The sequence below is a fragment of the Anser anser genome (assembly GCF_964211835.1).
Source record: "Anser anser genome assembly, chromosome: 11".
NCBI lineage: Eukaryota > Metazoa > Chordata > Aves > Anseriformes > Anatidae > Anser > Anser anser.
Window position 1 is genome coordinate 14,306,808 of NC_139732.1, and position 25,469 is coordinate 14,332,276.

Here is a 25,469-nt window from a genome sequence, read left to right on the forward strand (position 1 = left end):
AGAATGCAGTTCTCAGGGGAAGGAAGAAGAAACCAGGACTCATTAGGAATGTCAAGCTGATTAAGTTTCAAAGAATATTTAAGGTACAGAGGTTGAAGTTTCTCCTGCCTGGGAATAATGCTCAGAATAAACAAGTGATTTAGTTTTTAAGTGGCACCACACAACATTCCTAATGTAATTTATAATGTTAAACAGTAAAGACAAATAGGAACATCTGCTTTACTGAACTTCTATTTTGTTTGAAAAATAATCTATTTCAGTCATCCTCAGAAAAGGGTAAGAGTGGTTTTAACTGCTTAAATAAAATTCAATCGGTTGAATATTTTTGCTCACTCCAGATGACAAACTCGCTTTGCTTCAAAATTCACTTCTTGAGGATTTTCTTCCAAAGAGCTCAATCTCTGTCTTCACAGTGGAAAAGAAGTACGACCACCACCAGTTTAACAAATACAGCCGAGGTCAGCCAGCGGTTACCAAAGCGTGTAAAGGAATACTCTAGATCTCTGTTGCAATATCTGCAGAACAACATTAGCATATGGATGTGGTATTTTCACAATTAGAAATACCACCATCTATTTCAAGTTTATTTTTCCTTACTTTGCCATGCAGAAGTGTTCAATTCTCCTGCTTTAGACCATAATAGGAACTTAAAACTAGAGACCTTTTAATAATCAAGGACAAACTGAAACTGTTGCAGTTGTCAAACAGTAGGTTTCTCTTGATGGTGGTATTTTCTTAAACTATTTCTTAGAATCATTTCCATTGCATGTACTATGATGTTTTCTGGCTTGCAAACTTTCTATCCCAAGAAATACACCTTTAGCATCTTAACTTTCCTAACCCTTTACCAGGTAGGACAACGATCTATCTAGGAATGACCTTACCTAAAAGGAATCTGGCATCATAGTTAGGCAGTTGAAAGCAGTAAGACTTTTGGGGAAGTGTGTCAGACTTCGTCTCTGAAGCACATGATGAGTTTAATCAAACTGGTTACATACAAACCAAAGCACCAGATGGGGATGCAGTGGTAGGTTACATTTTTGTTTTTATTTTTTTCCCCAAACAACAACAAAAACATCACAACACAATTATCCAATGGTTTCCTACCACCCTCATTTCCCTTATCATGGCTCTTTAAGGCTTTGCTGACAACAAGCCCTGTGCACAACCTGCCTACCCACCGAAGAAACCAGATTAAAATAGCAACATAATTAAGTTAACAATGAGCCATTACTCAAACTGGTGTACCAGATTACAAGATAACCACCTTTCCCACATATTACTGGAAGTGAGCAGAATATTACTCATTTTTTACTACGTAGCAATGCCCTGCAGTTCGGAAGAGTGATCTCATACAACCAAAACACCTCTAAGAGAAGACAATCCTGCTCGCTAACAAAGAGTTACCTGCAAGATAAACTAGATTCCAGTGGAAGTTGTACCTCTGCATTTGCAGTACTAGGAGACGGGAGCAACTTAACACCCTTGCCCAAATAAGAGGATCCTGAGCATCTTCAGAGGATACTGCTGAGCTGCCACTCAAGACACTGAGTGTCACCTAGTAGAGGTGCTGGAAGGGGAACTTCAGATATTATTATATTCCCCGCCCAGTCCAATGAAAAATTATCCTGCCTCTCACACTCTTCTTCCCTGGTTAGTGAACCCTGGTGAAGTCATATGCAAGCATTACACTTTCTCTGCTTCCATTATGCAGATTCAGAAGTTTTTTAATCCTGCTTCTAGTTTTATGAAGATGTTAACATTTCAGAGATCAGGGGAAAAAAGAATTTGTTAAAGTTTTTGTTAAAGTTTTCGCACAAATAGTTCAGTATTCAAATCATAGAAAAGCAGATTAGGAGAGGATCCCCAAAGTTCATCCTACTGTCCCAAGCAAGGGGTAATTTCACTGAGTCAGATCTGCTAGACACAGGTATAACCTGTTCTGTAAGGTCTCCATGATGGAGGCTCCCTACCCCTCGTAGCAATCCACTTCAGTGCTTCTCTGACATTACAAAGTATTTCCACAACATCCTATATGAATGTTCTCTTCTGAAATTTAATTTCATTACTTCTTGCTCAGTCTTACGTGGACATGAAGGACAGAACGTTGCCACGTCTTTCTGGCTGCTTCTCACATACCTGCAGGCTTCTGGTTTTCCTTCTCAGTCTTTCCTTCCGTAGAGTCAGTCCTTCTAGTTTGTCCTCTGAAGTCCTATTTTCTGCATGCCTGATTACTCCTGCTACTCTCCTCTGATGTCTCTTTCAGTTGCTCACTACATTTAGTGTAACAGCAGTAGTGCCTGGATGCAGCGTTGTATTTAAGGCCACAATAGTCAAAGTGAAGAGTTTAATACTAATTTCATGCTTCATGCAGGTTATAGTTATGTTAATCACGTGACAACTGTCTCTTTGCAATAGCACCAATGATGATTTATGCTTTGCAACAGCACAATAGTGACTTCTATTCAGCACAGGACTGTCATAAGCCCTAGGATTGTTCTGCAACACTCCTGCCCATGGGCATTGCCCACACCAACTGTGAGGATAATTTCTATTTAAATTCTATAACATTTAGTTTTCCCCTGTAAATTTCACCCCAACTGGAAATCTTAAACTGAACAACCTAGTTCATTTTCAGTTCAGTAAATCTTGCAGCACACTCGCCCCGTGTACTTTGTGATCACCTACAAACTTAAAGATACTCTCTATCCTGACCTGTAGCAAGGTCAATTTTGACAGTGAGCAACTGGTAACTGCTTCCTGGGTTACACTGATCCAGTCAGGTTGTCATCTACACTACAATCCCTGCATGACTTCTAAGACTACCATGAGAGTCAGTTTCAAACAATTTCTGCTGGTTCTTAAGCAAAAGTAGAATGTAATACTCATCTCATTGTCCAAAAGTTCCCATAAATTCTGCACACTTTTTATAAAAGTATGTGCAAGATACAGCTTTCATTAATAAAGATGCAAGAACAGTACAGAGACAAGTGACTTATTACCACAAGGTACACTTAAAAAGAAACCAAGAAGCCAAGCTGTTTTGCCTGCATTCTCTTTGCATTTGTTCCTACCATAGATAGAGGCACCTGGTGAAGAGAGCACTGCAGGTACACACAGAGCTCAGGAGCAAACATCATCACAGATATTGTGACTGTCTTTAATCACATGAACCCACACTGTTTTTTAATTAATAGACATTTTTCCTGCAACCCTAGAGAAACAGCGATGCTATTAGACGGTTTTCAAGAACAAAGATCTAGAGAAGATACCTATAGCAAATATATACACTATAAAATCTATAGCAATCTTAATTCTTTGTGTACTAGGTATACAACATGAAAAAACGTTGATCATACTTCTCACTACAATTATGTAGTACAAATAGCATTCTGCTTAACTACTTCATCCATAAGTTGTACAGCTACAGAGAGAAGATCACGCTTGATAAGCGTGTGAGTATAACATTCAGGTAACTTTGTAAGGATGAAATCTAAACCAAAAATAGGAACTCAGGAACAAGTTTTCTTCTCAGGAAAGAATTCTGTAGGAAGAACTTTGCAAAGGCTGCTATGAAATCAAGAAATACATCAAAATCTGAAGAACTACTTAAAACAGCAGGGATTCATACATGAAAACATTTAGCATTATGCCTTACATAATTAAGAAGTCTACTACAGGAAAATATACAGCCAGACAGGATTGCAGTTGTAGATGCTATCCTAAACTTCAAAATCTCAGAATTTTGACTGCTGGGCACCTGCTGCCAGCATATGGAAATTAAAGCAAAGTTGTGGCATATTTTTACAGCACAAATATTTCATGTTCACATGGTATTTTCTTTTTAAGCTTAACAGCTCACAAAGTAAACAAATAGTCTGAAGAGTGATAAAGTGTTGTTTTACACTAATTTGGATCATTTGTCAATTGATACGCAGTTTTACGCAAGCACTGATGGCTACATCCCTCTCTTAAGTGTTTAGATTTCCACCCAGAATGGATAACACTAAGGAAAATATAGTTTAATTTAGAATACGATAGCCCAGTATTATTAGAAATTAGCTAACATAGAACAGGAAATCACAGCATATCCGGAGCTGGAAGGGACCCGCAAGGATCATTGAGCCCAACTTCTGGCTCCACACAGGACTACCTAAAATCAAACAAAGGTTTAAAACTTTCATTTACTTACTTAGGCTTGTTAGTTTGGGGCAGTGCGGTGCTGGGTTTGTTTGCCTTGCTTTAATTATTTTATTTTTTTTTATTTGTTCTTTGTTCTACACTAGACATGTTTTCCCAAGTACAACTAGAAATCCAGTAACCTCTTTCGTAAGTTTAAATCATACAGAAAATACCATTTATAATTAGGTAGATAGTACAATTTAATTAATCTTATTTCATAAAGTCTTTAAATGTAGTACAAGTCCTTACACAGAAATACCCACTAAACATCTCATTCAACGTAGTTTGAAACTGACCACTGGAAGTCACGTAATAATTTTGAGAACAAAAATGAAAACGCTTCTCCTTTTATCAGTGTTGCCCACAAATACAAAAGCAAGGCAGAAAGAAGTTTCAGCGTAGCACTGATTTTAAGTAAAAGTCCAATTAACAAGGAATGATATAAATCCGCATGCAAAACAGAATCCCCCAAGGTAGCTTACCTCAATGTCTTGTAGGCTGAATTCTTTTTGATCTTTAAAGTTCGCAGCGCCTGCACTCAGTTCCATCAGCATTTTTGCTATTTCTGGTTTTATTGCTGCTGTGAGTCGACTCGCTGCTTCCATGACATGTTCCTGCACGTCTTTCAGTTGCATAGCTGCCTTAGAATAGTGAGAGTTCCTAAATACACTGCTGAAAAGGTCTGTAAGGAAAGTGCTCGTACGGCAAAACACGTTGAGTGCATCCAGATATTTGGAGATTCCCTGCTGGATGTCTGCAATCGGAGTAGTATGGGATACAGGGTGGTTGCAGCTGCCCGCAGCAGCTGAGGAGACCAAAGGGGATGCTGGGGTTGTAGATGCCAGCGGTGCGCTCAGGGTCCTGCCTAGCTCAGGCATTTGATACTGCTGGTGTTGCTGCACTTTTTGCTTGGACCCGCCAAGCAAAAAGCGCCGCTTATAGTCCATTTTGCTTTCTTGTGCACTACAGCAATACATAAGTGAGTGCTTGTCCGAAGATCTCTTGAATTAACAATCACTTGTCAAACTCCTTCCCCAAATATACAGTTATGTACAGTAACAGTGGAGGACTGTGTACATCGGTTTCACAAAAGGCATTTCAAAAAAGGCAAGTGTCTGTATAATCTGTATCAGCAGTGAGAAAGGCAGCAGATTTGCTGACTTAGTATTTTCAGTGTTCAGTGCAGCCCTGCTGCAGTTATAAACTGTACTCAGAAAGCAAGCCGAAGTATCTTAATAATGCTCTGTCTCGTTCGGTATTCCACTCTGCACACAGAAAAGCAACACTGGAGCAGAGAAGTTATCGCCTACAGTTTCTTCATGAGCGTATTATTGTCACTTGCTGTTAAGTTTATAAAAGTTATTTTTGTCAACGTAAATAATGTTTCGAGAAGCAATGCTTTAATACATTTTTCCAATTAGTAATATCGGGAAAAGTGGAGCAAACCACCGATCAACAGCGATTATAAAAGCAGTGCAGAGGCTTCTTCCTTAAAAAAGCAAATCCTTATGTCAGCAGATCAAATATCTTCAAATGTCTTGACAGATCCAGTCTGCCAAATCAGTTTACTTGTAGTGTCTCTTCTTAATACTGGAGGGAAAAAAATCTGGACTCTGTTTACAGAAGACCTTGCAAGTATAAGCTACTAAAAATTAGAGTGTTTATTATTGCAAGCCTTCTTCCCCTTTCCTTGTTTGTTGAGGTAGTTGTTTCCGTTGTAACATTAAGAAGTGGTGCTTCCAGACTGCGTTTGCCCTCAATTGTAGACTCAGAACAAAAATGCACTAATGTATTTGTAAGGCCTCTAGGTCATTTCCTGTGAAGGAAGAAAAAAAAGTTTAGAATGTTATGGAACAATGAGCAGTTCTAAGATTTTAATTCCTGCAGCGTCCCGGTATACTTCTCTAGGCATACATTGTCGATGACACATAAGATCGAAAGGAAGGGAGAGTTGTACGGGCTGTTCAAAAGGCAGTTACAAACTGGTATCGTCACGCCACTGAACTCAACACCCCTGAGTGTTTTCTTATTAATTCTCCCATCCTAGACTCAAGCTTGAGTAGCAGTTAATCCCCACTGCAACCCTTACACAGTTAAGAACAGAAGAGTCTATTAATGCAGACCTTAGGAGGAGTTAATCACATTTTCTAACCTTATCCTTTCCAAATAATTCAAAAATTAAGTCAATGAAACCTTTTTTTCACATACCTTAATTCATTGCAGAAATATGAGACTCCCCATTCTTTCTAGTAATTTACTAAATCAACATACAGCTTTTTTTTTTTTTAGTACAACAGCAGAAAAACCTGTCTATATCCTAACTGAGACCCTGTTTCAAAGCAATGACATGTATCTATCATAGTGGCAAGATCTTATACAAGACAGAACTGCCTAACAGGTTGGCCCGAACAGCAATCCCACCAGACACAAAAGTAGGGAGGAAATACAGCCACTAGTACCGCCCTACTCCTACTGGCAAACTGAGGCGCAGCTGGACAGCCAAGAGCACTTTCTGGAAGGCATTCATAGGGAGGTGAAGAGAGCCTGAGCAGCGAGAAAGGGTCAGTTTGCAGCAGGTGACGTTCAAGGCCAGAGCTGGAACTTCTGAAAAAAGGCACGAAGATCTTTAAGTCCTTGCTCTCAGCCAAACATAGCTCCTAACTGGACAGGGTCTGGCATCTCAGGACCACCTATACAAGTAAAAGTTGTATCTATACAATGATCACAGTTACCCACAAACAACAACAACAAAAAAAACAGCCCTCTGATTTACCGTGTCAAGACACTATCAGAAGGGACGTATAATGTAGAGAGAGACAACTTGTTTCTATCCATTCCTAGGCATCAGTCACTGTAAGCCACTCTTTCCTTCTCCCTGCACATGCATGTAAGTTGATTTATGTAAGTTGATTTCATCAAACAAGGACATTCTTCTTCTTACTGCATCAATTACATTTTACAATGTTAGTATCAAATAGTAACCCCCCCCCCGCCCGAGTACTTCAAAGAATAATCTAGATTTAATAGGAAGGAACCCTTTAATTCAATAACATTATATTTCTTTTGCCATTACATTTAAGATATAAAACCTGTTCTAATGTTGTCAAAACAGCTGGGGAATAAAGATTGTATCTTCAGTCAAAATTTCTTCAGACTGGTAGAAAAAAACTATCAATTCGTTCATATAATGTGTTTTGACAGACGTATGAAACACAACCTCAGAAAAAAGCAGGCAAGACGCAGCAGGACAGAACAACATGAAGGGAGTGGGATAGTCTCACACCCACTAAAACAACAGACACGAGTTTTTCAGGAAGTCGCTGCTGCAGATGGTTCTGCTTCTGAGATCTAGAGCAAATATTCTTCCACATTCCCACTTTTTAAAACATGACAAACAGATAAAACACAGCAGACATTCCCATATGCATTTCAACATCCCTTATTAAAGTACTTTAAGATGATTACTTTATTTCCTAATAATTAACTTTACACTTCTCTCAATATTCACACTGAGTGCATTTAAGTGTAGTAAACCCATTAAAATGGATTCTTACTTTAAAAGCTTCAGTGCCTTACAGTAGAAAAATCATTTTCTTGATTACATAAAAACGTAGACAGAACAAAAGAGTTAATCTATATGCATTATGTAAGTAAATTGGTGATTATTTTCCCTAAGTAGACATGAATTTCACAGTGCAGAAGAAGTTAAGAAATGGTCGTGAAACATCTAAGTGTTAATTAATGCCAAAAGTAGAAAAAACTAATTGAGGAGTTTGAGCTATACAGCACTGAATTAGGCATTAGAGATGCACTATGCTTTGATTCTTCGTATTGAACCTTTCGGGATCAAACTAAGGTACTGAATTGGTAACAGTCCAATATTTAACTCATACAAAAACCTGCTACACTCTAAAAACGTAAGTGAAATGAATAGAAAAAATGGTGTTTTCACATTTCCTACAGCCATGAGCAAAGACGATTGATCACTGTTTTACTAACAGACACTTTCACAGGCAAATCTTTAAGAACACATTCAACTCTTCAACATCTCATAGCCTTCAAAATTCACTTGTAATAAAACCAACACAAAAGCTTACAGCGGACAGCTTATGTCCTTAGCATCTAAGAAGATACACGTTTCTTTAAAGAGAGAAGTGACAGGTCTTGATAATTCCAGCCACTAGGCATGCGGGTAACACTACAAGTAGTACACATTCTATAATGAGACTCCAACATGCTATGTATAAAGTAAACACACTTCCTTTTGTATCTTTTCCTGAAAAAGTGAAGAGAAGACCGTTCCCACGCTCCCCCCTCCCTCCCCAGTGCTGCAGCTCCACCGCTGCTCTTGGCTCATGGACTAAGAGTGGGGACTCCACATTTTAACAGTTTGAACTTTGCGTCAATCCAGACCATGCTGTATCAGAAAAAAATTCAAAGGATTTCATTCTGGCAATACAAGAGTAGCATGTTATCTGTCCAAAATGTAACTGTGAAGTTTGTGTTTCATTTTGCAGAAAACACAGATATTCAGAAATCAAGTACAGAAGTCTCAAAAAGTTAGCATACCACAAATCAGGAAGTTGTATGCCTTCCTTTATGTAACCAAGGCCAAAGTGTTGTTCATGTACAGTTAGAAGTTATATATTGGTATAGAAGGCTTACCCATTTTAACTGGGAGTTGATTCATTTTAAACTATCCCAAACTAAAGACGGATTACGTCCACAGCAACAGAGTATGTTTAGCATCTACAAAACAGATCCACTTAAAACCACTAGAAATTGAAATCCACATGCCAGAGAAAAACAAGTAATAATAGAATTCATTAACAAATTTCATAAGCTGAGAAATTCAATTCTGCCTTCAACTAGAACATCTCCACTCTCAATTAATATGCTACATCTATTACTATTTAAGTTGCCGTATCAATAACAATGAGAATATACAGAAGTTTCTCAACAACTGTATAACATTTGATCCATCCATCAAAAGAAACAGCATAGAATTAAGCTACATTACAGGGATTGTCATGCAATTGAAGACATAAGTTAAAAACAAAAGTCTACATATTGCTGGAAAATTCTAAATTATATGGTTTTTGAAGAAAGCTTATATAAACATAGCAATAACAAATCTGCAATACAAAAAACATAGAATTAGCTTGTGGAACCTGATAAACATAGTAACAAGTTACCACAACAAGAAGCTACTTCTCATATACTAGTTTTATATAAAAGGTGACAAAAATAGGTCTCACATTAAATACATTTTAATCTAACCTTCCTGGTAGGAATGCAGCTTTTTTCACAAAGTCATTTACAGTTGCTCAAGATTTCAAACAACTATTTCACTTTCTTGGCTGAGGAAATGTGGTTTTGGTGGTTTTGTTGTTATTGTTTTGTTGTTTTTTTTTTCTCTGAGGCCTTTTTTTTTTTTAAATCAAGCAATAACAACTTCTACACTTTCTTAGTAAGAGAGAAGCTAATCGGGTTTAGATGCAGTTTTGATCAGAGCTAACACATTCTGATTACCGCAGGATCTCCAAAAACCAACAAAAGAAGGGGGCGTGATTTTATACTGGCTCGCACCAATGACAGAAATACCCCTCAAAAATCATCTTTTGAGGATGTTGAGGAAACACAGCACAGTGTGTTTTGGGAAGACAGAGAAGGTATCAGCTTTATCAGGACTAGCCAGGACTTGATTAATAGCATAGCTTATACTTCTGGAAGAAATTCATAGAAGTGTTCTTTGTGGGTTGTTTTTGTTCTGGTTTGTTTTTTGAAACTTTTCAGAATAATTTAAGAGCTAAAACTATGTTCAGAAAATTAAACAAGAATAGCAATCTCCAAATAATGCCGACTGGTGGAAAATACCCATTAATCTGTCTGACATCAACCCACTTATCCTGCACCTGTGATTTCTTACCAACACATCATAAATACTGAAAGCATGCAAATGCTTTTACAAGGGTTGACAAGCATCATCTTCACCATCAGGGCAAACAGGGCTCACAGTTTCTCAGGGTCTCGCTCCAGGCAGCTGCCAGGCCACAGGCACCAGAGAAGCCCATCGCCCCCCAGCAGGAAGAGGATGCCCGTGCTGGTAGCTCAGCCTAGCTGCAGGCAACCCACGCCACCAAAGCCCCCTGCTTTCAGTCAGGTGCCTGTATTTAGGCTACAAAGCCAGAAAGGAAAACCAACCCCTCTTTTCAAGGCTGACAGCCTTTTTAATGGGGTAGACTGCTGTGGCACCTCTTGAATTTTTAAGTCTCCTATTTGAGGAGAACAGGGAAGAGAGACATCGATAGACTATTAAGCCAATATCATCTCACTTCTGTTAGCTCACATTGCTTGTTGGGATTCCTTCTTGGCTGTTTGCCCAGAACAGTTGGAGAGGAAAAAAAACAAAAACAACAAGAGTAGGCATGCCAATCCTTAGTGAACCCATAAAGCTCCTGTTGGAAACATCCTCTTTGCAAGGTCTACCCTTCCTAAAACCAGCTCACCAGATGCTCTGGCCCACTCTCCCCCTACACTAGTTGGGGTCCGTAACTCACAGGACACACTCCACAGGGATTAAGTAGTTTGCCTCAGTTTAACCAGGCTGTAACTGAGCATTCTGCTTAGTTTTATATAAATCTACACAGACCAATTTATTAATACAGAAACTAATTTTCTAATTTAGTGGTGAAGCAATTACAAATAGAAGCATGAGGATTTATTAAATCTAACTGGGAGGCTCCATCAACTTCACTTTATTAGTTCATCAAAGACAAATTACATCAATGAAGTATCCAACTAATATTTATAGGCAAGTCTCAACTAATTTAACACATTTTGTCTAGGCCTTTCTTCCTTCTCAAGATGACCCTCCTTAAAACAAGTCTATTAGCTTATTGGTGCCAATTTGTGGGTTTTGCCCTTGTACTGAAAAATCCTCTAGAAGCACAAGTATGCTACATGTCCTAAATCACAAGCAGAGACAAATACAGCCCCATCCCCTGCACCTAAAGAAACAAATCACCAAAGACTTTGTAATGAAAATCACTCAGAAACAAAGAGATCTGGAGAAAGCTGAAGAATAACAAGTTTTCAGAGCTAGGTAAGGACTGAAAGTCTTGACTGCTCAGCACCACACCACCTCGCTTCCAACAATCCTCCAGAAAAGGATCCATAGTCCTGAGGCATATAGCTACACTCCCTTTGAAATATATCTGCAAGGTGGTATCTCTAAACCAAATTCAGAGTTGTCAGTGCACTGACTGGATTTTTCCAGGGCAGAGCCTACACTGTGTCAGGCAGCTTCTTACATTTTGTTTCAAGTAAAACACTTACCACAGAACGGCACTAATTCCAATCTCAGCAGTAAGATATGACAGCAAAAGGAAAATCTGGTGAAAGGAATGTGTTAAACCAAACCTTCTTTCAGACTTCAGTGCCTCACTGAATGTCAAAAATAGACGCCTGTGTCAGATCAGGATCACTGTTTCAATCCTCCCTTGGCAATAGACGCTTACCTTATCTGTTTTGAAAACAGGACCAGTTCTCTTTTTAAAGACAACTGCTCATGCAGAAGAGAAGGAAAGAAGATAAGCTACCATATCAAGAATGGACATTAACAAAGCATTTACACAAAGCATGAGAAATTCACGTCCAATGTGATTACCACCGGAGACTCAAAACCCATTTCTCTCATCTCCCAAAAGGGTGCACATCTGCCACAAGCATTTGTGCTCTTGCTGAACTTTATAAACATGCTAAGACAAAAACAAAAGAAAGATTCATGGGACCACAGTAAAAGCAAGCATAAACATCATAAGCTTTCCATAAAAAAAATAAAAAAGAGCTCTGCCTCTCAGAATGTACTGTCTACAAAGTTCTTGCTACTACCTACAGGAGTGCTTGGGAAGAGAAACCTGCTCTCTCTGAAAGCAAGCCACTTGCAACCTGTCACCTGAAAAAATACGCTCTTCTTCAAAACAGAGTGAAGTACCGAAGGCTGTAGTTTCAAGGAAGAGAAGGAAAGCAGACAATTTCTAGACAAATCTGAGAATAAGTTAACATCTATTCCCATACGTGACATATTTCAGCCATAGACTTCCCTTCCCGCTGAAGGGAAGGCAGGAAGAAAGGGCCGAACTTGAGAAAATTTCATTCAGTTAAAGAACATGTGAACAGCAATATTAGTTGGCAAGGCCTGTGCATCCTGGTCCAGTTATGGCCATTTCAGATAACCTGCCCCTACCCTCTGCAAATGTGTTTCCTCCTAAACCCACCCAGCACATCATACTCTTGGAGACACACTTAAAGCCTTTCTGAAGTGCAGCAGAAGCCATTTATGTATTTCTTAGTCAAAATGTAACAGTACAAACAAGTGTTAGGAAAACGGAATGTAATTGGTTTTTAGTTCTCTGGTAAGTACAAAATCAAGGTTTCCCATGCTTCTGCAGAAGGCCAGCTTTAACTTGGAGGAGGAAACACGACAAAGAACAGTGAAAACACACGCACAATCCTGCAGTCGCATCATAGACTTTTTAAACCTGGAAGCAGTTTAATCTTTGGGCTCAATTCAGCAATGGACTAGAGCATATGATTAGTTGCAGTAAAGTCAGCGGTATCTCTCACATACTCAAGTACCTTGTTAAATCATGAATTACAGTTTTCCTGTATAAACAAATGCCAGATGTATTTTTCAGTATCATCAAATGGGAAGAGAAGCTTTTAGTACACGTTGTTAAATGTATGCTACAAATTTCAACTAAATTTTTTCCTTGCCTATCTCTGAAATCCCTAACAATTTTTTTTTTTGGAAATTGCTTTGAAAAGCTTAGCTACTGCTGAGTCAGCAGCATAGATCAAGCGATTGAAGAGAGCTCAGTGTAGAGCTTTATTTCTGCCGTTTTAAAATGATTTGATCATGGTTCCAAATACTTCATAAAAAGATTATGCACCCATAAAAATAGCAATGACTCCCACCCTTTGGCAAAGCGCTTACAGAAATAATGGAAAGGCACTCTATAAATGCTACCTTCCATGACTCTTCTTTCAAAATCAGATTCCTCTCGGGAAGTTTTCATTGCCCCCAACAAGTTATATCTTAAACAAGACTTGAAAAGACAAGTGGAAGTAAGAGCCCAAGTCAAATACTACAGTGTTTAAGCATGACATACTACATACACTACTAAATATATACACAAAGAATGGCATAACTTTACAGGAGCGAGGGACTAAAATAAGAGATGAGTTTGACTACGGATAAATTTATCAACTTGTACGTGGGAAAAACATTCCTAGCCTCACACAGAAAGTGACAGGCTCTAGCCTGATCTCAGTGTTACAACTGTTTTTGCTAAAATGTCAGCCTGATGCTGAATATAACAGTCAAAAGATTAAGTCTTACATTACAAGCTATAAGCAAAGGAGTGTGTGTGTGTGTTGGGAAAGCTGGAAAACAGTTATAACCCTATAAATTCACATTTTACCCACACTTCAAATTTAACATGCCGTTCTGGTTTCTGGATCCTTCTTTCTTTCCTCTGGCTTAGTAACAAACCAACTGTTACTGGCTCAGGGAACCCTAGATGCAGCAAATCACTGAAGACAGTTTTAAATGGGTATAGGCCACAAGTTTACCCTGTTCTTGCCTTTCCCTAAGTATCCATTTATAACCACCATGGGGGTTAAACAAGGCTGAATTAGATCCATTCTGACGTCTGAATCAATGTGGCCATTTTTGACCTTCCTACTCGCTACAACCTAGTGATTATCAAAAGCATCATATCACAATGAAATCCTACTTACAACTGCTCTGAAACAACTGATTTAGCAATCAGAAAATACTTCTGTTAATTTTTAGACAAGGCTTCCAGCCAAAACAGATACTATACAACATAAATGCCACAGTACTCACACTTAGCAGCAAACACATTTTCTTCATTGAAATAAATAATCCTAAACCAAATTTCAAGGCTGTTTTAACTGAGTTTTTGATGCTATGCAACTTTAAAAAGAAAACCCAGTCAGAGTACAGTATGATTTTAGTATTGTTAGACAAAAAGCAATGTTTCAAGGCAATGAAAATTATAAAACGTCTATACTTTTAAAGCTCTTCTATGAGCAACACATTTTTGAGTACTGGAAGTATAAGGCAGATTCTGTACAGAAAATCCTGTGAAGCTTTTAAGATAGCTGATTTTTTTTCTCTGCCTGTTTGAAGCAAGCATGATGAAACCTTTCAAAACATTTGGAGTAACTCAACACCAACCATCTTTCCTTTCCCAAATTATTATGCTGCTTCTAAATTCTCAATGCTTGCTACAGAATATAACTACATCATTCTCTTGATGCTAGACTACATCAAGAAAAAAAACTGCAAATGTGTTTTCTTAGTTGCATTAAACATACTGATCCTCACCCACTTAACAAATGAAATGGCTAATATGAGCAAGTGCTTCCACATGCAAACTTCACTTTTTCATATTAATAAGTATATTACCATACTATTTCCTTGTGACTGATACTTAAGTCTAACCCAACATTTACTCATATTTGTTCTCTTCAGCACACATTAGAGGCTTTATCTATTTTAATGTTTGCCTTCCTCCTCACACAACTCATTCATTGAAATTTCCTACTTGAAAGTCATTAAGCATTCTGAAATATGAATTGCATCTCCAAAAATAGAAAACAGGAGTACATCATATCAGAAACACTGACATCAGCACATACACTTACTGTCTCATGACAGTTGCAACCATGAGCATTTTTGCCATGTAACTAAGAGAGATTCATGTCTCTGTACCACAGCTCCTGTGCTCTGACTTTCCAAATGCTTTATAGGCTTACTGTATTTGAGTAGCAGCAGATTCATCAGTGAACAGCTGGAGTTTTGCCCAGGAAAACAAACTACAGTCTACACTGAAGAGAGGGACATGATGATTAGGCCTTTCAGATCCCTCTCATGTTGAAAATTATGGAATTATCAGAAAACTGTAATCATGAAAATGTTAAACTAAGGAGAATGTATTTTTATAGCAAATGAACATAATTATGTTTACCATATTTGGGCCCGAAGTTGGCTGGCAATTCAGTCTGTATATAGACAGCAATATCTGATTCACTGTCACAGGATATGAATAAACCAGAGCAATCCAGTGCGCATAGCAGCCTCTTTCCTAAAACAAAACCAAACATCAGTGTGTACATAGTACATAATACTCCAAATGCATCAAATAATAATACTGTAAATCACGTAGTAGCTTAATAGTTTCAGCTTTAATTCTAAAATCATTCTTGAACTGGATCTTTATAACAGGAGACTTTTGGAAGCTGTCAGAATGATTTGCTTCTAAGAATCTACATTTTTATACATTAAATTATGTAGAAGTAATTTCTGTAACTCATGAAGGAACAGTGGTGACAAGTAATTTGAGATCATAAAGATTAGAAAACTCAAAATGGCAGCATGCATACTTCATAACCTTTCTTCAAAAAAGTGGTTATATGTCTTCAGCACAGCCTTCTCCTTCTCATTAAGACCAGAATTTATAAGTCTTAATTAAATATAGATGAGACTTAAAATAGCACTAACTCATCCTGCATAGTTGGGGACAAAACACAATTAGTTACAAGATGAACTGCAGGAGCACCCTCCAGTTTTTAAATCTCTAATAGAAACCAAACGGGAAAAATACAGCTACATCTTGGCTTAGCACTTAGCTAGTTCTGCCTGCTTTACAGCAGACAACTTAAAAAAAACGTTCCCTGAGTTGCTCAATCTCCTGCAAGTCTTATTAACACTGGTTCAAACAGAAGTTAAGCACCAGAGACAAAAGGATTCTCCTCCTGCCCTTCTTAAGCAAGCCTGTGGTTCCAGCAGGTACCACCCCATTTTTATTACAATGGCAACAGCTTAAATCTTTTCAGACTGCAGCATCTGGTGCCATCTATTAGCTGCTTCAGTAAACCTGCTTCCTATTTCAGTTCATGGAATAATTTGTTGCCTTTTATCCACACAGTGTAAATGTCAAAATAGGCCACAGGTCAACTTAAAAATCAGAAAGCTGCAGCCTGAAGGCTGAGGACTGTTAGTGTAGTCTTGGGTCTCCATCCCCTCCTTACACTGATACAGCTGTGAGAAATTTCTGGTTTCTTAGACACTTAGATGTTTGGGTTTTGCATTTATGTTCCCAGGAAGACTAGCTTGATTACATCTACTTTCTTTGTATTAAAAAAAAGCCAAATATGTTAATATTTTAGCAGACTACTGTTCTCCTGCTTCTTTAAAACGGTTTACACTCAACGATGAAGTTTATTTACTTCTATCAACAAAAATAAATTTACACATTTGGAAACTAAATTTGCACATTTGGAAATAAATCTCACTTTCTAAACTTAGTGTAGACGCTACTAAGGAACATAAATAACTTAACACAACAGCAATTTGCTAACAAATGCATACATGAAATTCCACCGGCACGTCTCAGCAGCGCACACGGCTCTGCCGGCTTCCAGCTTTAAGCTACTACATCAAGCGTATGGCAGGGAAAGGCATACAACAGACAAACTGATGTTCAGAGAAATTCTGATGTGATTTGATGCAATGCCATTTTCTCTTTAAAAAAATCCATTGTTCTTGGGTTAAAATTACTCCCCAAACAACCCTCCAAATTAAGTTATCAATTGTTAAATAATTATCTGACCTAATTTACAATATATAAAGCACAGTCGGACCAGCTTAGCATGTCCTGAAAGTAGAAGTACTGACAGTTTTATACAAACAGCTAAGCTCCCATCCATCTGCATAATTTGTCACCGGGTTATTATGTGCCAAAATTTCTGCACTGAGTTGTGCAAGAAATCTCTCCCGGCAGAGGGTACAATGGGAGATTTATGCTGCTGTAATACATCTTGGAAGAGAAATACATGTAGTGTTTTAACCCATACAACAAATTAATGTGATCTATTGACGAGAAACCAGAGAAACATCCATAAGCAAACCTGAACACTTAAACTTTATTAGATCCTTCTGAAAACTGACGTGTCCTGTTCCCTCTGAAGCGCCTAGTACCACCAGTCAAACATATCCCACACACGCAGCAGTAGAAGATCCTGACTTCACTAACCAAGCACATCCGCCGCTGGATTTCAATATTCAGTAACAGAGCTGATTTTTGTTCACAAATGAAGACTAGAAAGAAACATTTAAAATTTTACCTATCTACTGCTGCGCCAACTATATTTAAAAATAATTATCAAACATGAAACTAGGCTTACACATTTCGGTGATTTTAGCCAACTAACACTCCTTCCCAGTAGCTTACGTTGGCAAAGGGCTTTCTGCTGCAGAAATTGCGACACAGCAATGCTCTGCCAGCCATAACACATGGCAAAGATGCCAAACACATTCAAGCAGTGTTTCAATACGAGCTGGTGCATCTATTACTGCTCCAGCCAGACCCCTTTCAAACACGTTTCCCAAGTATTATGTTTAGAAAAAGCAACCTCTTCGCCACTGGGGCTGTTTGTGCAGAGGGCATGCAGACGGCCCAGGCAGAACCACCCCAGTGGCACCACATGCTGCCCGTGCCTGATGGAGCAGGAGCAAGCGATGGTAAGGAGAAAATCACCAGGCACAGCACCAAGCGCCCAGGAGATACGTGGCAAGTTTTACGTAATCTATTACAACAACTCTCCCAGGCACCCTTTTTAGCCCTGCTGGATTTCCTGCCTTCTCCCCATCCCCCAAGCAGGCTCCAAACCTTGAAGTAACCTTGTTCTGCTCCCCCCCCAGAGACGGCTCCATGCCTGAAACATAACCTCTAATCTTATTTTCTATTTCTAGCATACAATTCACGACCCTTATCCCAATTTTTTAAATTAAATATCCTCCGCGTTGCAGACTGTTTCCTATAGCCATGATAACGCACAGACTATGTCAGAACCTACAACCATATGCTTCTGGTCGAGGACAATTTTACATCACTTAAGGGCATTAGAATTAGAAACACACACTATTTTTGTATTATAGGTTTAAATGCCTCCTCTGAAAAAGAAGTTTTCAATGCTGCTGCCAGAACTACACTGCAATGAAACAGCTTTATTTGTTGGAAGGTTTAGATAAAGACCTTAAAATACAACAGAAATGCATTTCAGGGCAGTCTGCAAAGTGAAGCATAAACTTAGAGCAATTAGAGCGACTTAGAGAATATTTGCAAACATTAAGCTGAAGTCTTAAAAACTGCGGGGTTTTATTACAAAGGAAGTCTTCTCATCTAACACCATCTACTTATTAGATGGGTTTTGCTTAAACCTGTCTTTTTTTTTTGGACAACAACAAAATATAGAGCTTACCATTGATTCTGCAACATTTCCTACACAAGATGTATTAAAATCAAAATAGCCTACTGGATCAAATGTCTATCCAGACCACAATGATTGGGGTCTAAATTTGTACTTCTAATTAGTTAGCACTATTCATAACTCCCTTTCATACTTTTATCAATATTTAATTTAACAGTTGCTAGGGTGAAACATCCCGCCATGTACAAATTCTCCTACAGAAGCACTTTGATACAGAACAACTCCCCGAAGAATGACAAAATATTTTTCTGTCTCCAAAGTGCCAAAAAAAAGTTTCCAGGAGGCATCCCAAACCCGGAGGTTGCAGTCTGACACAGTCAGGCCCTCAACAGAGCTGCACAGTTACAAGTACGTGTCTGCATTTTCATCAGCCACATGCTAACACTCTTCCACCTACCCCAAAATAATCTGTTTCAGTCCTAGAAAACACGTCTCGGAAAGCAGCGGGAATGCCTATCACTGCTCAGTTGGCTGTGCTTACTCTGCAGTGAAGGACAGCTTTGGTCACTAGGCACTAGTGATTATCTTTGCTTACGCACAGTCAAAGTGGAAGAAAAAAAAAGAAATAGTAAATTCCAATGCACCATATATCAAAATATTGATAATGCTTACACCAAACCAATAGATAGCCTTTCAAAACAAGACTAACTATATTGGCCTTATTTTCCTTTGTTTAATCAGAAGATTAGTCAGCCTAGAATTATAAGAACAAACAAATTGTCATTAGAAGTTCAAAAATTTTTTTCTGAATTATATTTTGGACATAATCAGTTGTTGGGACAACTTGGCTGCACAAGCAAAATTAGGAAAGAAGGAACAATCTTTGGACTAAGACATGAAGCGCTACAACATGCTTTGTTAAACTTATATATTCTATCAGCATGTTTTACAATAAATACAGTTTATTTTGCATTAGTCTGCACAGGCAGTTCTAATAAATGCCATTAGTATGTTCTACTTTCTCTCTCCCACTCCTCCTTCAGCCTCCATCCTATTCTCAGCAGGGCATCATTTGAATTTATTGGTAGTTCCACAGAAACTGAACTGTGCAAGTGGGAAGACAGCCCCTAGCAATTAAGAATAAAAGCAGATAAGTGAACGTAAATTAGACTAGAGAAAAACAAGTGCAAGAATCTCTTAGGGCAGCAGAGCTGGATTTTGAAACTGACTGGAAAACAATAAATATAAAATATTTAAGTCAGAGTCATCTCATAAATATACTTATCAGATCAGTTTATACCATGAAGTTAGCATGCCAACAGGACCAGTACAATCCGAAGCAGCCCAAAAGTGAAATTCATTCCTAGGTGGCAACTGGAGAAAAACAAAAATACTATCTGTACTAAAAATAAAGAAATTCTCATATATGTTGATGATGTTACAAGTCAAGTCTGCCCTTCCCTTACCAAAAAACGTTTTAAGAAGATATTTCTGACAGTAATTTCACTGAGTCTTAAGGTTCGATGTTTGAAAGCTTCTCCTCTCCCCCCCCCCATCCTAAAATGAGGGCTAAAAACATCTCAAAAAAACTCACTGAAATTCTCATGTCAATGAATGATGGCCACAAAAATTTATCATACCACTAGGAAACTATTTGCCAGTATGTTTTCAAAAAGGATACTGTTATTCAAATGGAAAAAGAGTATCACACTATGACTGCCCAACAATCCAAATAACTGTTTCAAAATATTAAATTCATTAAATGTTTTATTACTGTGGTCTCCATAAAATACAAAATTAAAGTACTAATATAATTTGCTTGTCAGATGTAAATATTTTATAAATGGTTTCCCTGCAGTCTCTGCTTTCAGTAATAAGAATTAAAGAAATAATTCCAAAATCCTCCTTGAGTCTAATATTAAGAAAGCCTTTACTTTTTTATAACTGTTTCTACCCCCACCTGTCTTAAAGTTTCAGGAACATAGCATAGGTGGTTTTAGTCATGTAAGAGTATTCTTTGTCATAAAGCATTCTACCTACCAAAAACTGTGAATCAAACATTTTCACAACACATCTGACTCAGTGTACACAGAGCTTCCCCGCCAGGTGAGCCTGCAACCTGCTCGAAACCCACCTTCCTGCAAGAAGCTAGACACCACTCAGGAACCACAGCCAGGTATTTTGTATTTCAACATGGATCTCATCTAAGACATATTCTTTATTTTCAAGTTCTTCCAACCGCAGTGGAACATTCACACAGTAGCTACATACAGCTCAGCCAGGCTGACTTTGGACACACTCATCATCCCATTACCAGTCCATGATCAACATTATGCACCCCAGCAGCTCCCATCTCCCACACCACGCAAACTCATCGTGGTGCTTTCAGGAAGCACGGGACACAGGTGTCCTCTACCTTGCTCTCAGAAATGTATACTGAGATGCTCGTAGATCAGCTCTAAACCCTGAAGAAGGTTGCTTTGAGGCACTGCGGTTCTTTTACAAAGCGTTCTATTTATATATCAGCAAAACGAAGAAAAGCTGTTAAAAAGTAGAGCCAACAGGCTAAGCAAAGTCTAAGTAAGCTCGTGACTTCTGCCTATTCCAAAAGGTAAGCATTCCTCTATTATTCAGTAATCGAGACTGGGCCAAACAGTTCATTAAAGTATTTCCCTTCCAACTTTTTCTCGACAAATTTAATTTGGTAGCTAAAAATCAGTGAATTCTTGAATATTTAGATGGTGTCCACTCTGTGAGAAATGGGAAATTATTTCCAACTACAACCCATACAATTCTTACAGTTCCTAAATCTAGCCTTGTACATACCCTGCTTTCTTTCCCCTACCCCTTAATATATTTTTTGTTTAACATGTTCAAATACTTTACCTTCTCTTTCCTAACACAGGGAGATGGGCTTTGGGCAGAAGAAAAAAGGCAAACACGGTCTGCTAGCGTAGTCACTTCTGCCCAAGTTCTTCCATTGCTAACGGACCTCTCCTTTCTGTCTAACCTGCAACAGAGTTAAGAGATAAAAATAAAAATAACGACTCCTTCCACACATGTCCCAGGAGAAGACGAGTGGAATTATTACTTGGGTAAAAAGTTCACCTTATATTTGCTTTAAGATAAACAGTGCAGTAATAGTCCCCCACAGAACAATTAGTTGTTTGGAAAGAAGCTGGTAGAGCTAACAACTAAGTAAGGCTCATGTTTTCTCCATTTTTCTTAACTATGTTCTCCATTTACAGATAATATATCTTCCACATTTTTCTCCTTTTTGCAAACTGACAGAAAACCGAACTTGTGTGTAGCCTGCTCCAGTTATTGACAGTAGAAGAAAGTGCAAATTGCTCCTCACAATCAAACAAAACAGCTAACACATTTCCGTGGGAAGGATTTCTATCCATTCCTGTCTCCAAAGCATCATATAGAGAAAAACAAATCAAAGTTGTGTTACTACCGCTACTGATATGCCTTCCTTCCAAGACTCTCTGTAAGGATCTTGCTCTATTTCTAGAGTTACTCTATCAGGCAATTACAATTCTATACTCTGCATAAGCTTACAACATATATCTGTAGCAATCTCCCAGAGAACACTATGATAAACAAATGCAAGCATGCTAGATTTATTTTTTCCATCTTTTCCTAAGAAACTCTGCTTTTCCCTGTATATTATATTATAAAGGCTGTAGTTACCTGTCAATTTTAAACACTAAAAATCTTATTTTTGCTCATAAGTCAACAGTATTGGTCCTATTTTTAATTTCTTTTTCCTACTTGAAGGTTTAAAAACCACAGTATTAGAAAGGCATTCTTACAACTCATCAAGGTATTAATATTTGGTTTTATTCACAACAAATACATCCTGCTTACACCTAACAATACATCACGTAATAGGCACATACCAGCTATGTGCTCTTTTACTAAGAGAACTGAATTTCAAAAAAAAAATAATCATTTTCTCATGATTTCCATTTTAAAAATAAGGAAAATGACCTTTCTTCAAAGTGTCCAGTAACATTATGTGACTGGGGCAGACTGTACCACTTTTTGCCTTTATCAACTATTTTATTAGGAATACTCTACACTGAAGTCAGAACTGGGACTAGCTTCAAAGTAGTATTTTATACATCAAGGCATTTTACCTTCAACTACCATTCGTATTTCTGTGCAGCAAGGGAGTTTAAGCCAAACCGAGTTTAGAACAACAGGAATCTTTCACATTTTCAACGCGGCAGACTTCTCTCTGCCTCCTTCAGCTAGCATTCCAATCCACACTGTGCAATGCATACAAACAGGAGCATTTTCAATGGGAATTAAAATGGAAAATGGGAATAATAACTACAAAATGAAAAAAATCACCAAGAGAAAAGTATAGTGACTGGATTCAGCAGCATTAGAAAAAGAATTGATTGCGGGCTCGGCAGTAAAACTGATGGTTTTCTTTACAGTGTATGAATATGATGATCAAAATTAGCTTAAACTATTTACGGTGTCTCAAATGCTATTAGCAAGGCATTCTGTTGCTTGAGTTCTTATATGCATACCATCATTTTAAACAGCACAGCCATTTACAAAATGCATTTGTATCTCCCCTTACAGCCAACATATTGTTCTCTGTCTGGAACAGAAAATGCTTCCATCGACTGTTTTTCATATCTTTCAGATTATTCTGTTGGCATTTCTTTGCCTCTGAAGTTGAAACGTATAGACTCCACTTATGTAGACTTTTGTCCCTATTTTGGGCAAGACATTCTCAGAATGCTGTCTTTTGGGCAGAATGAGATCTGCCTACGACAGTGTAAGGTAAACGAAGGCAGTGAATTACAGGTCTTAAGTCAACGGTGTGATGCAAAAGGAAAAGAAGAAAATGCCACTCCCTAACAACACAAACCTTTAGAGACAGCTACGCTGGGGATAGGAAATTCACTAAGTAAACAGTGCTTTAAGGCACAACCAGGTTTTTTCACCTAGCATTATAACCAGTATTCACACATACCTAGTTGCACAATATTCACTCTAAGTCCACTGTTGCAAATCCTGCCAGCTTAACTTGGCTCACTTAGGATTCCTTGTAGAGAAATACATTTAGCAAAGGTAAAGCACACAAGATGCCCCACATTCACGTTACTCTTTAACACACTGTATAACTGGATCAAAATACAGCATACCTTCCTGTCTGTGCTTGTCATGCTGAGGACTGTATCACTTACAAAATCTTAAGTTAAAAGGGAAGGGACCACAATTAGGTAGTGAAGAATATTTCTTAAGCTACACTTACCCTTGCTTTTCCTGATAGAGAATTTAACGTGCAATGAAAAACAACCAACATGGTAGAGACAAGCAACTTGTGCTCCCAAACAGAATATATCAAATAGCATATGCAAAGAAGAGAATGTATTCCTTCCCTGAAGCAACAAAAATGTTTTGAAAAAGAAACTGCTTCATCTGTGCTAAAAATCCGAGAACAAAACACAAATTCAACTTTTAAGCAGAAAGTGACTAACTGAAATAGATAATTTTCTTCTGCTTCAGGAAGAAACACACTACATCAGACAGAGAAGAGCATCTACTTGCTGAACTGCAAGCTTAAAAAATTGTCAATAAGAATTGTCAATATCTCAGAAAAAAACACAACTTAATGTCAAGTAAAATTTTATCAGTCATATTAACAGTAGGTTTCTGTAAATATCATAATGCACAAAAAGTTGAGGGACACTAAGACCTTTCAAGTGGAACACAGAGCAAAAGATATGAAACACAAGGGAAGGCAGCCCAGGCAGACATTTTCCATCAGTAATTCTACAAAGTGCAAGGGATGGGGAAACGCACTTTAAAACACAAAACAACAAATAAGAGGGTAAGGACAGGTGATTCTAGAGAGACCAACAGCAATGTGCTAATTACAGACACTCCCTTAGAAACTGACTTGAGAAATTGAGTTTAAAAACACTCTAAATTATCAAAAAAAATTCAATACATTGGATAGGTAATAATCTCTGTGCAGGTGTTTAAGAACCAATTAAACTTACTACATTGTACTTTATAACCAGAGTAGCTATTCAACCCTCAACTCTGGTGCCTGCAAGCCCATCCACACACCAAGTGTTCAGTCCAAAGGCATGTCTGTTTAAAGCATGCTCTTCTGAAAAGCATTCCGAATCAAAGACACCGTGAAAGGTTTTAAAGTAGTGACTAACATCTGATTAGCAGAAACCTAAAAAGCATTAGAGATTCAGTGACAAGAACATCTCCTGATGCTTGAAAGACAGCACCTGATTCGAAAGAGATCTCTGCAGCCCTCAACTAAAACCAGGGTCACTGTGATACAGTGAGAGAAGGCAAGAGAAGGTAAGAGTAGAAGAGTTGCTCGAGTCTTTCAGCATACATTCAGGGGAAACACAATTAAGGGGCAAATCAGTTTGTTCTTCATTTGCCTGACCATCAGACAATTCTAATGAAACGTCACAATAACTTAGTTCCAGAAACTAAAATGGAAAAAGAAAAGATGCTTCCTGATGTGTCTTCAAAGGAAGAAAATGCACTTTTCCCCAAAACATCTCACTTAGTCTTGTGCGTCAACTACAGATTTACTCTATCATACCAATCCATCACCACAAAAATGTAACATTCCTATATAAAAACAAAACATGTATCATTAGTGGTTTTCAAAAGATCTCACGTCCAGCAACATCTGCAGAGCAATAGATTTCTCTTAACCAGAGCAGAATCTTTTCTAACCACAAAAGCAAGCATCGGATTAATTTCAAAATAGCACAGGTCAGCTGCACCATGTTTCCACGTGGATAAACCAAGAAGTGCACTTGACTGAAGACTGCCAAACTACCTCACATTCTGTCCCATGACCCAAGTCTTAAGACCAAATATTATATGAAAGATAAATGTATTTTAAATTAGAGTTGATGACTGCAGAATGCACTTGCTAAGAAGAACTTGAACAAACCCATATTAAATTCATGGTC

The 25,469-nt window shown here is 38.1% G+C and overlaps 1 protein-coding gene across 8 annotated transcripts in view; it reads right to left on the reverse strand.

The window, feature by feature from the left end:
• GARRE1 (granule associated Rac and RHOG effector 1) overlaps positions 1 to 25,469 on the reverse strand; it is a 53,239-nt gene that overhangs the window by 20,251 nt on the left and 7,519 nt on the right. For 2 of the 8 annotated variants that reach the window (XM_083794650.1, XM_083794651.1), the window contains exons 2-4: positions 21,373 to 21,496; positions 15,243 to 15,359; positions 4,665 to 5,998 (exon numbers count right to left, since the gene is read on the reverse strand). In XM_083794650.1, coding sequence (XP_083650776.1) covers positions 4,665 to 5,159 — 495 coding nt within the window. In that variant the 5' untranslated portion in view covers positions 5,160 to 5,998; positions 15,243 to 15,359; positions 21,373 to 21,496. Of the gene's footprint in view, positions 1 to 4,664; positions 5,999 to 6,955; positions 6,980 to 15,242; positions 15,360 to 19,786; positions 19,861 to 21,372; positions 21,497 to 25,469 lie in introns of those variants that run through there. The other 6 variants (XM_083794655.1, XM_083794656.1, XM_083794652.1 and 3 more) reach the window with 5 other exon arrangements.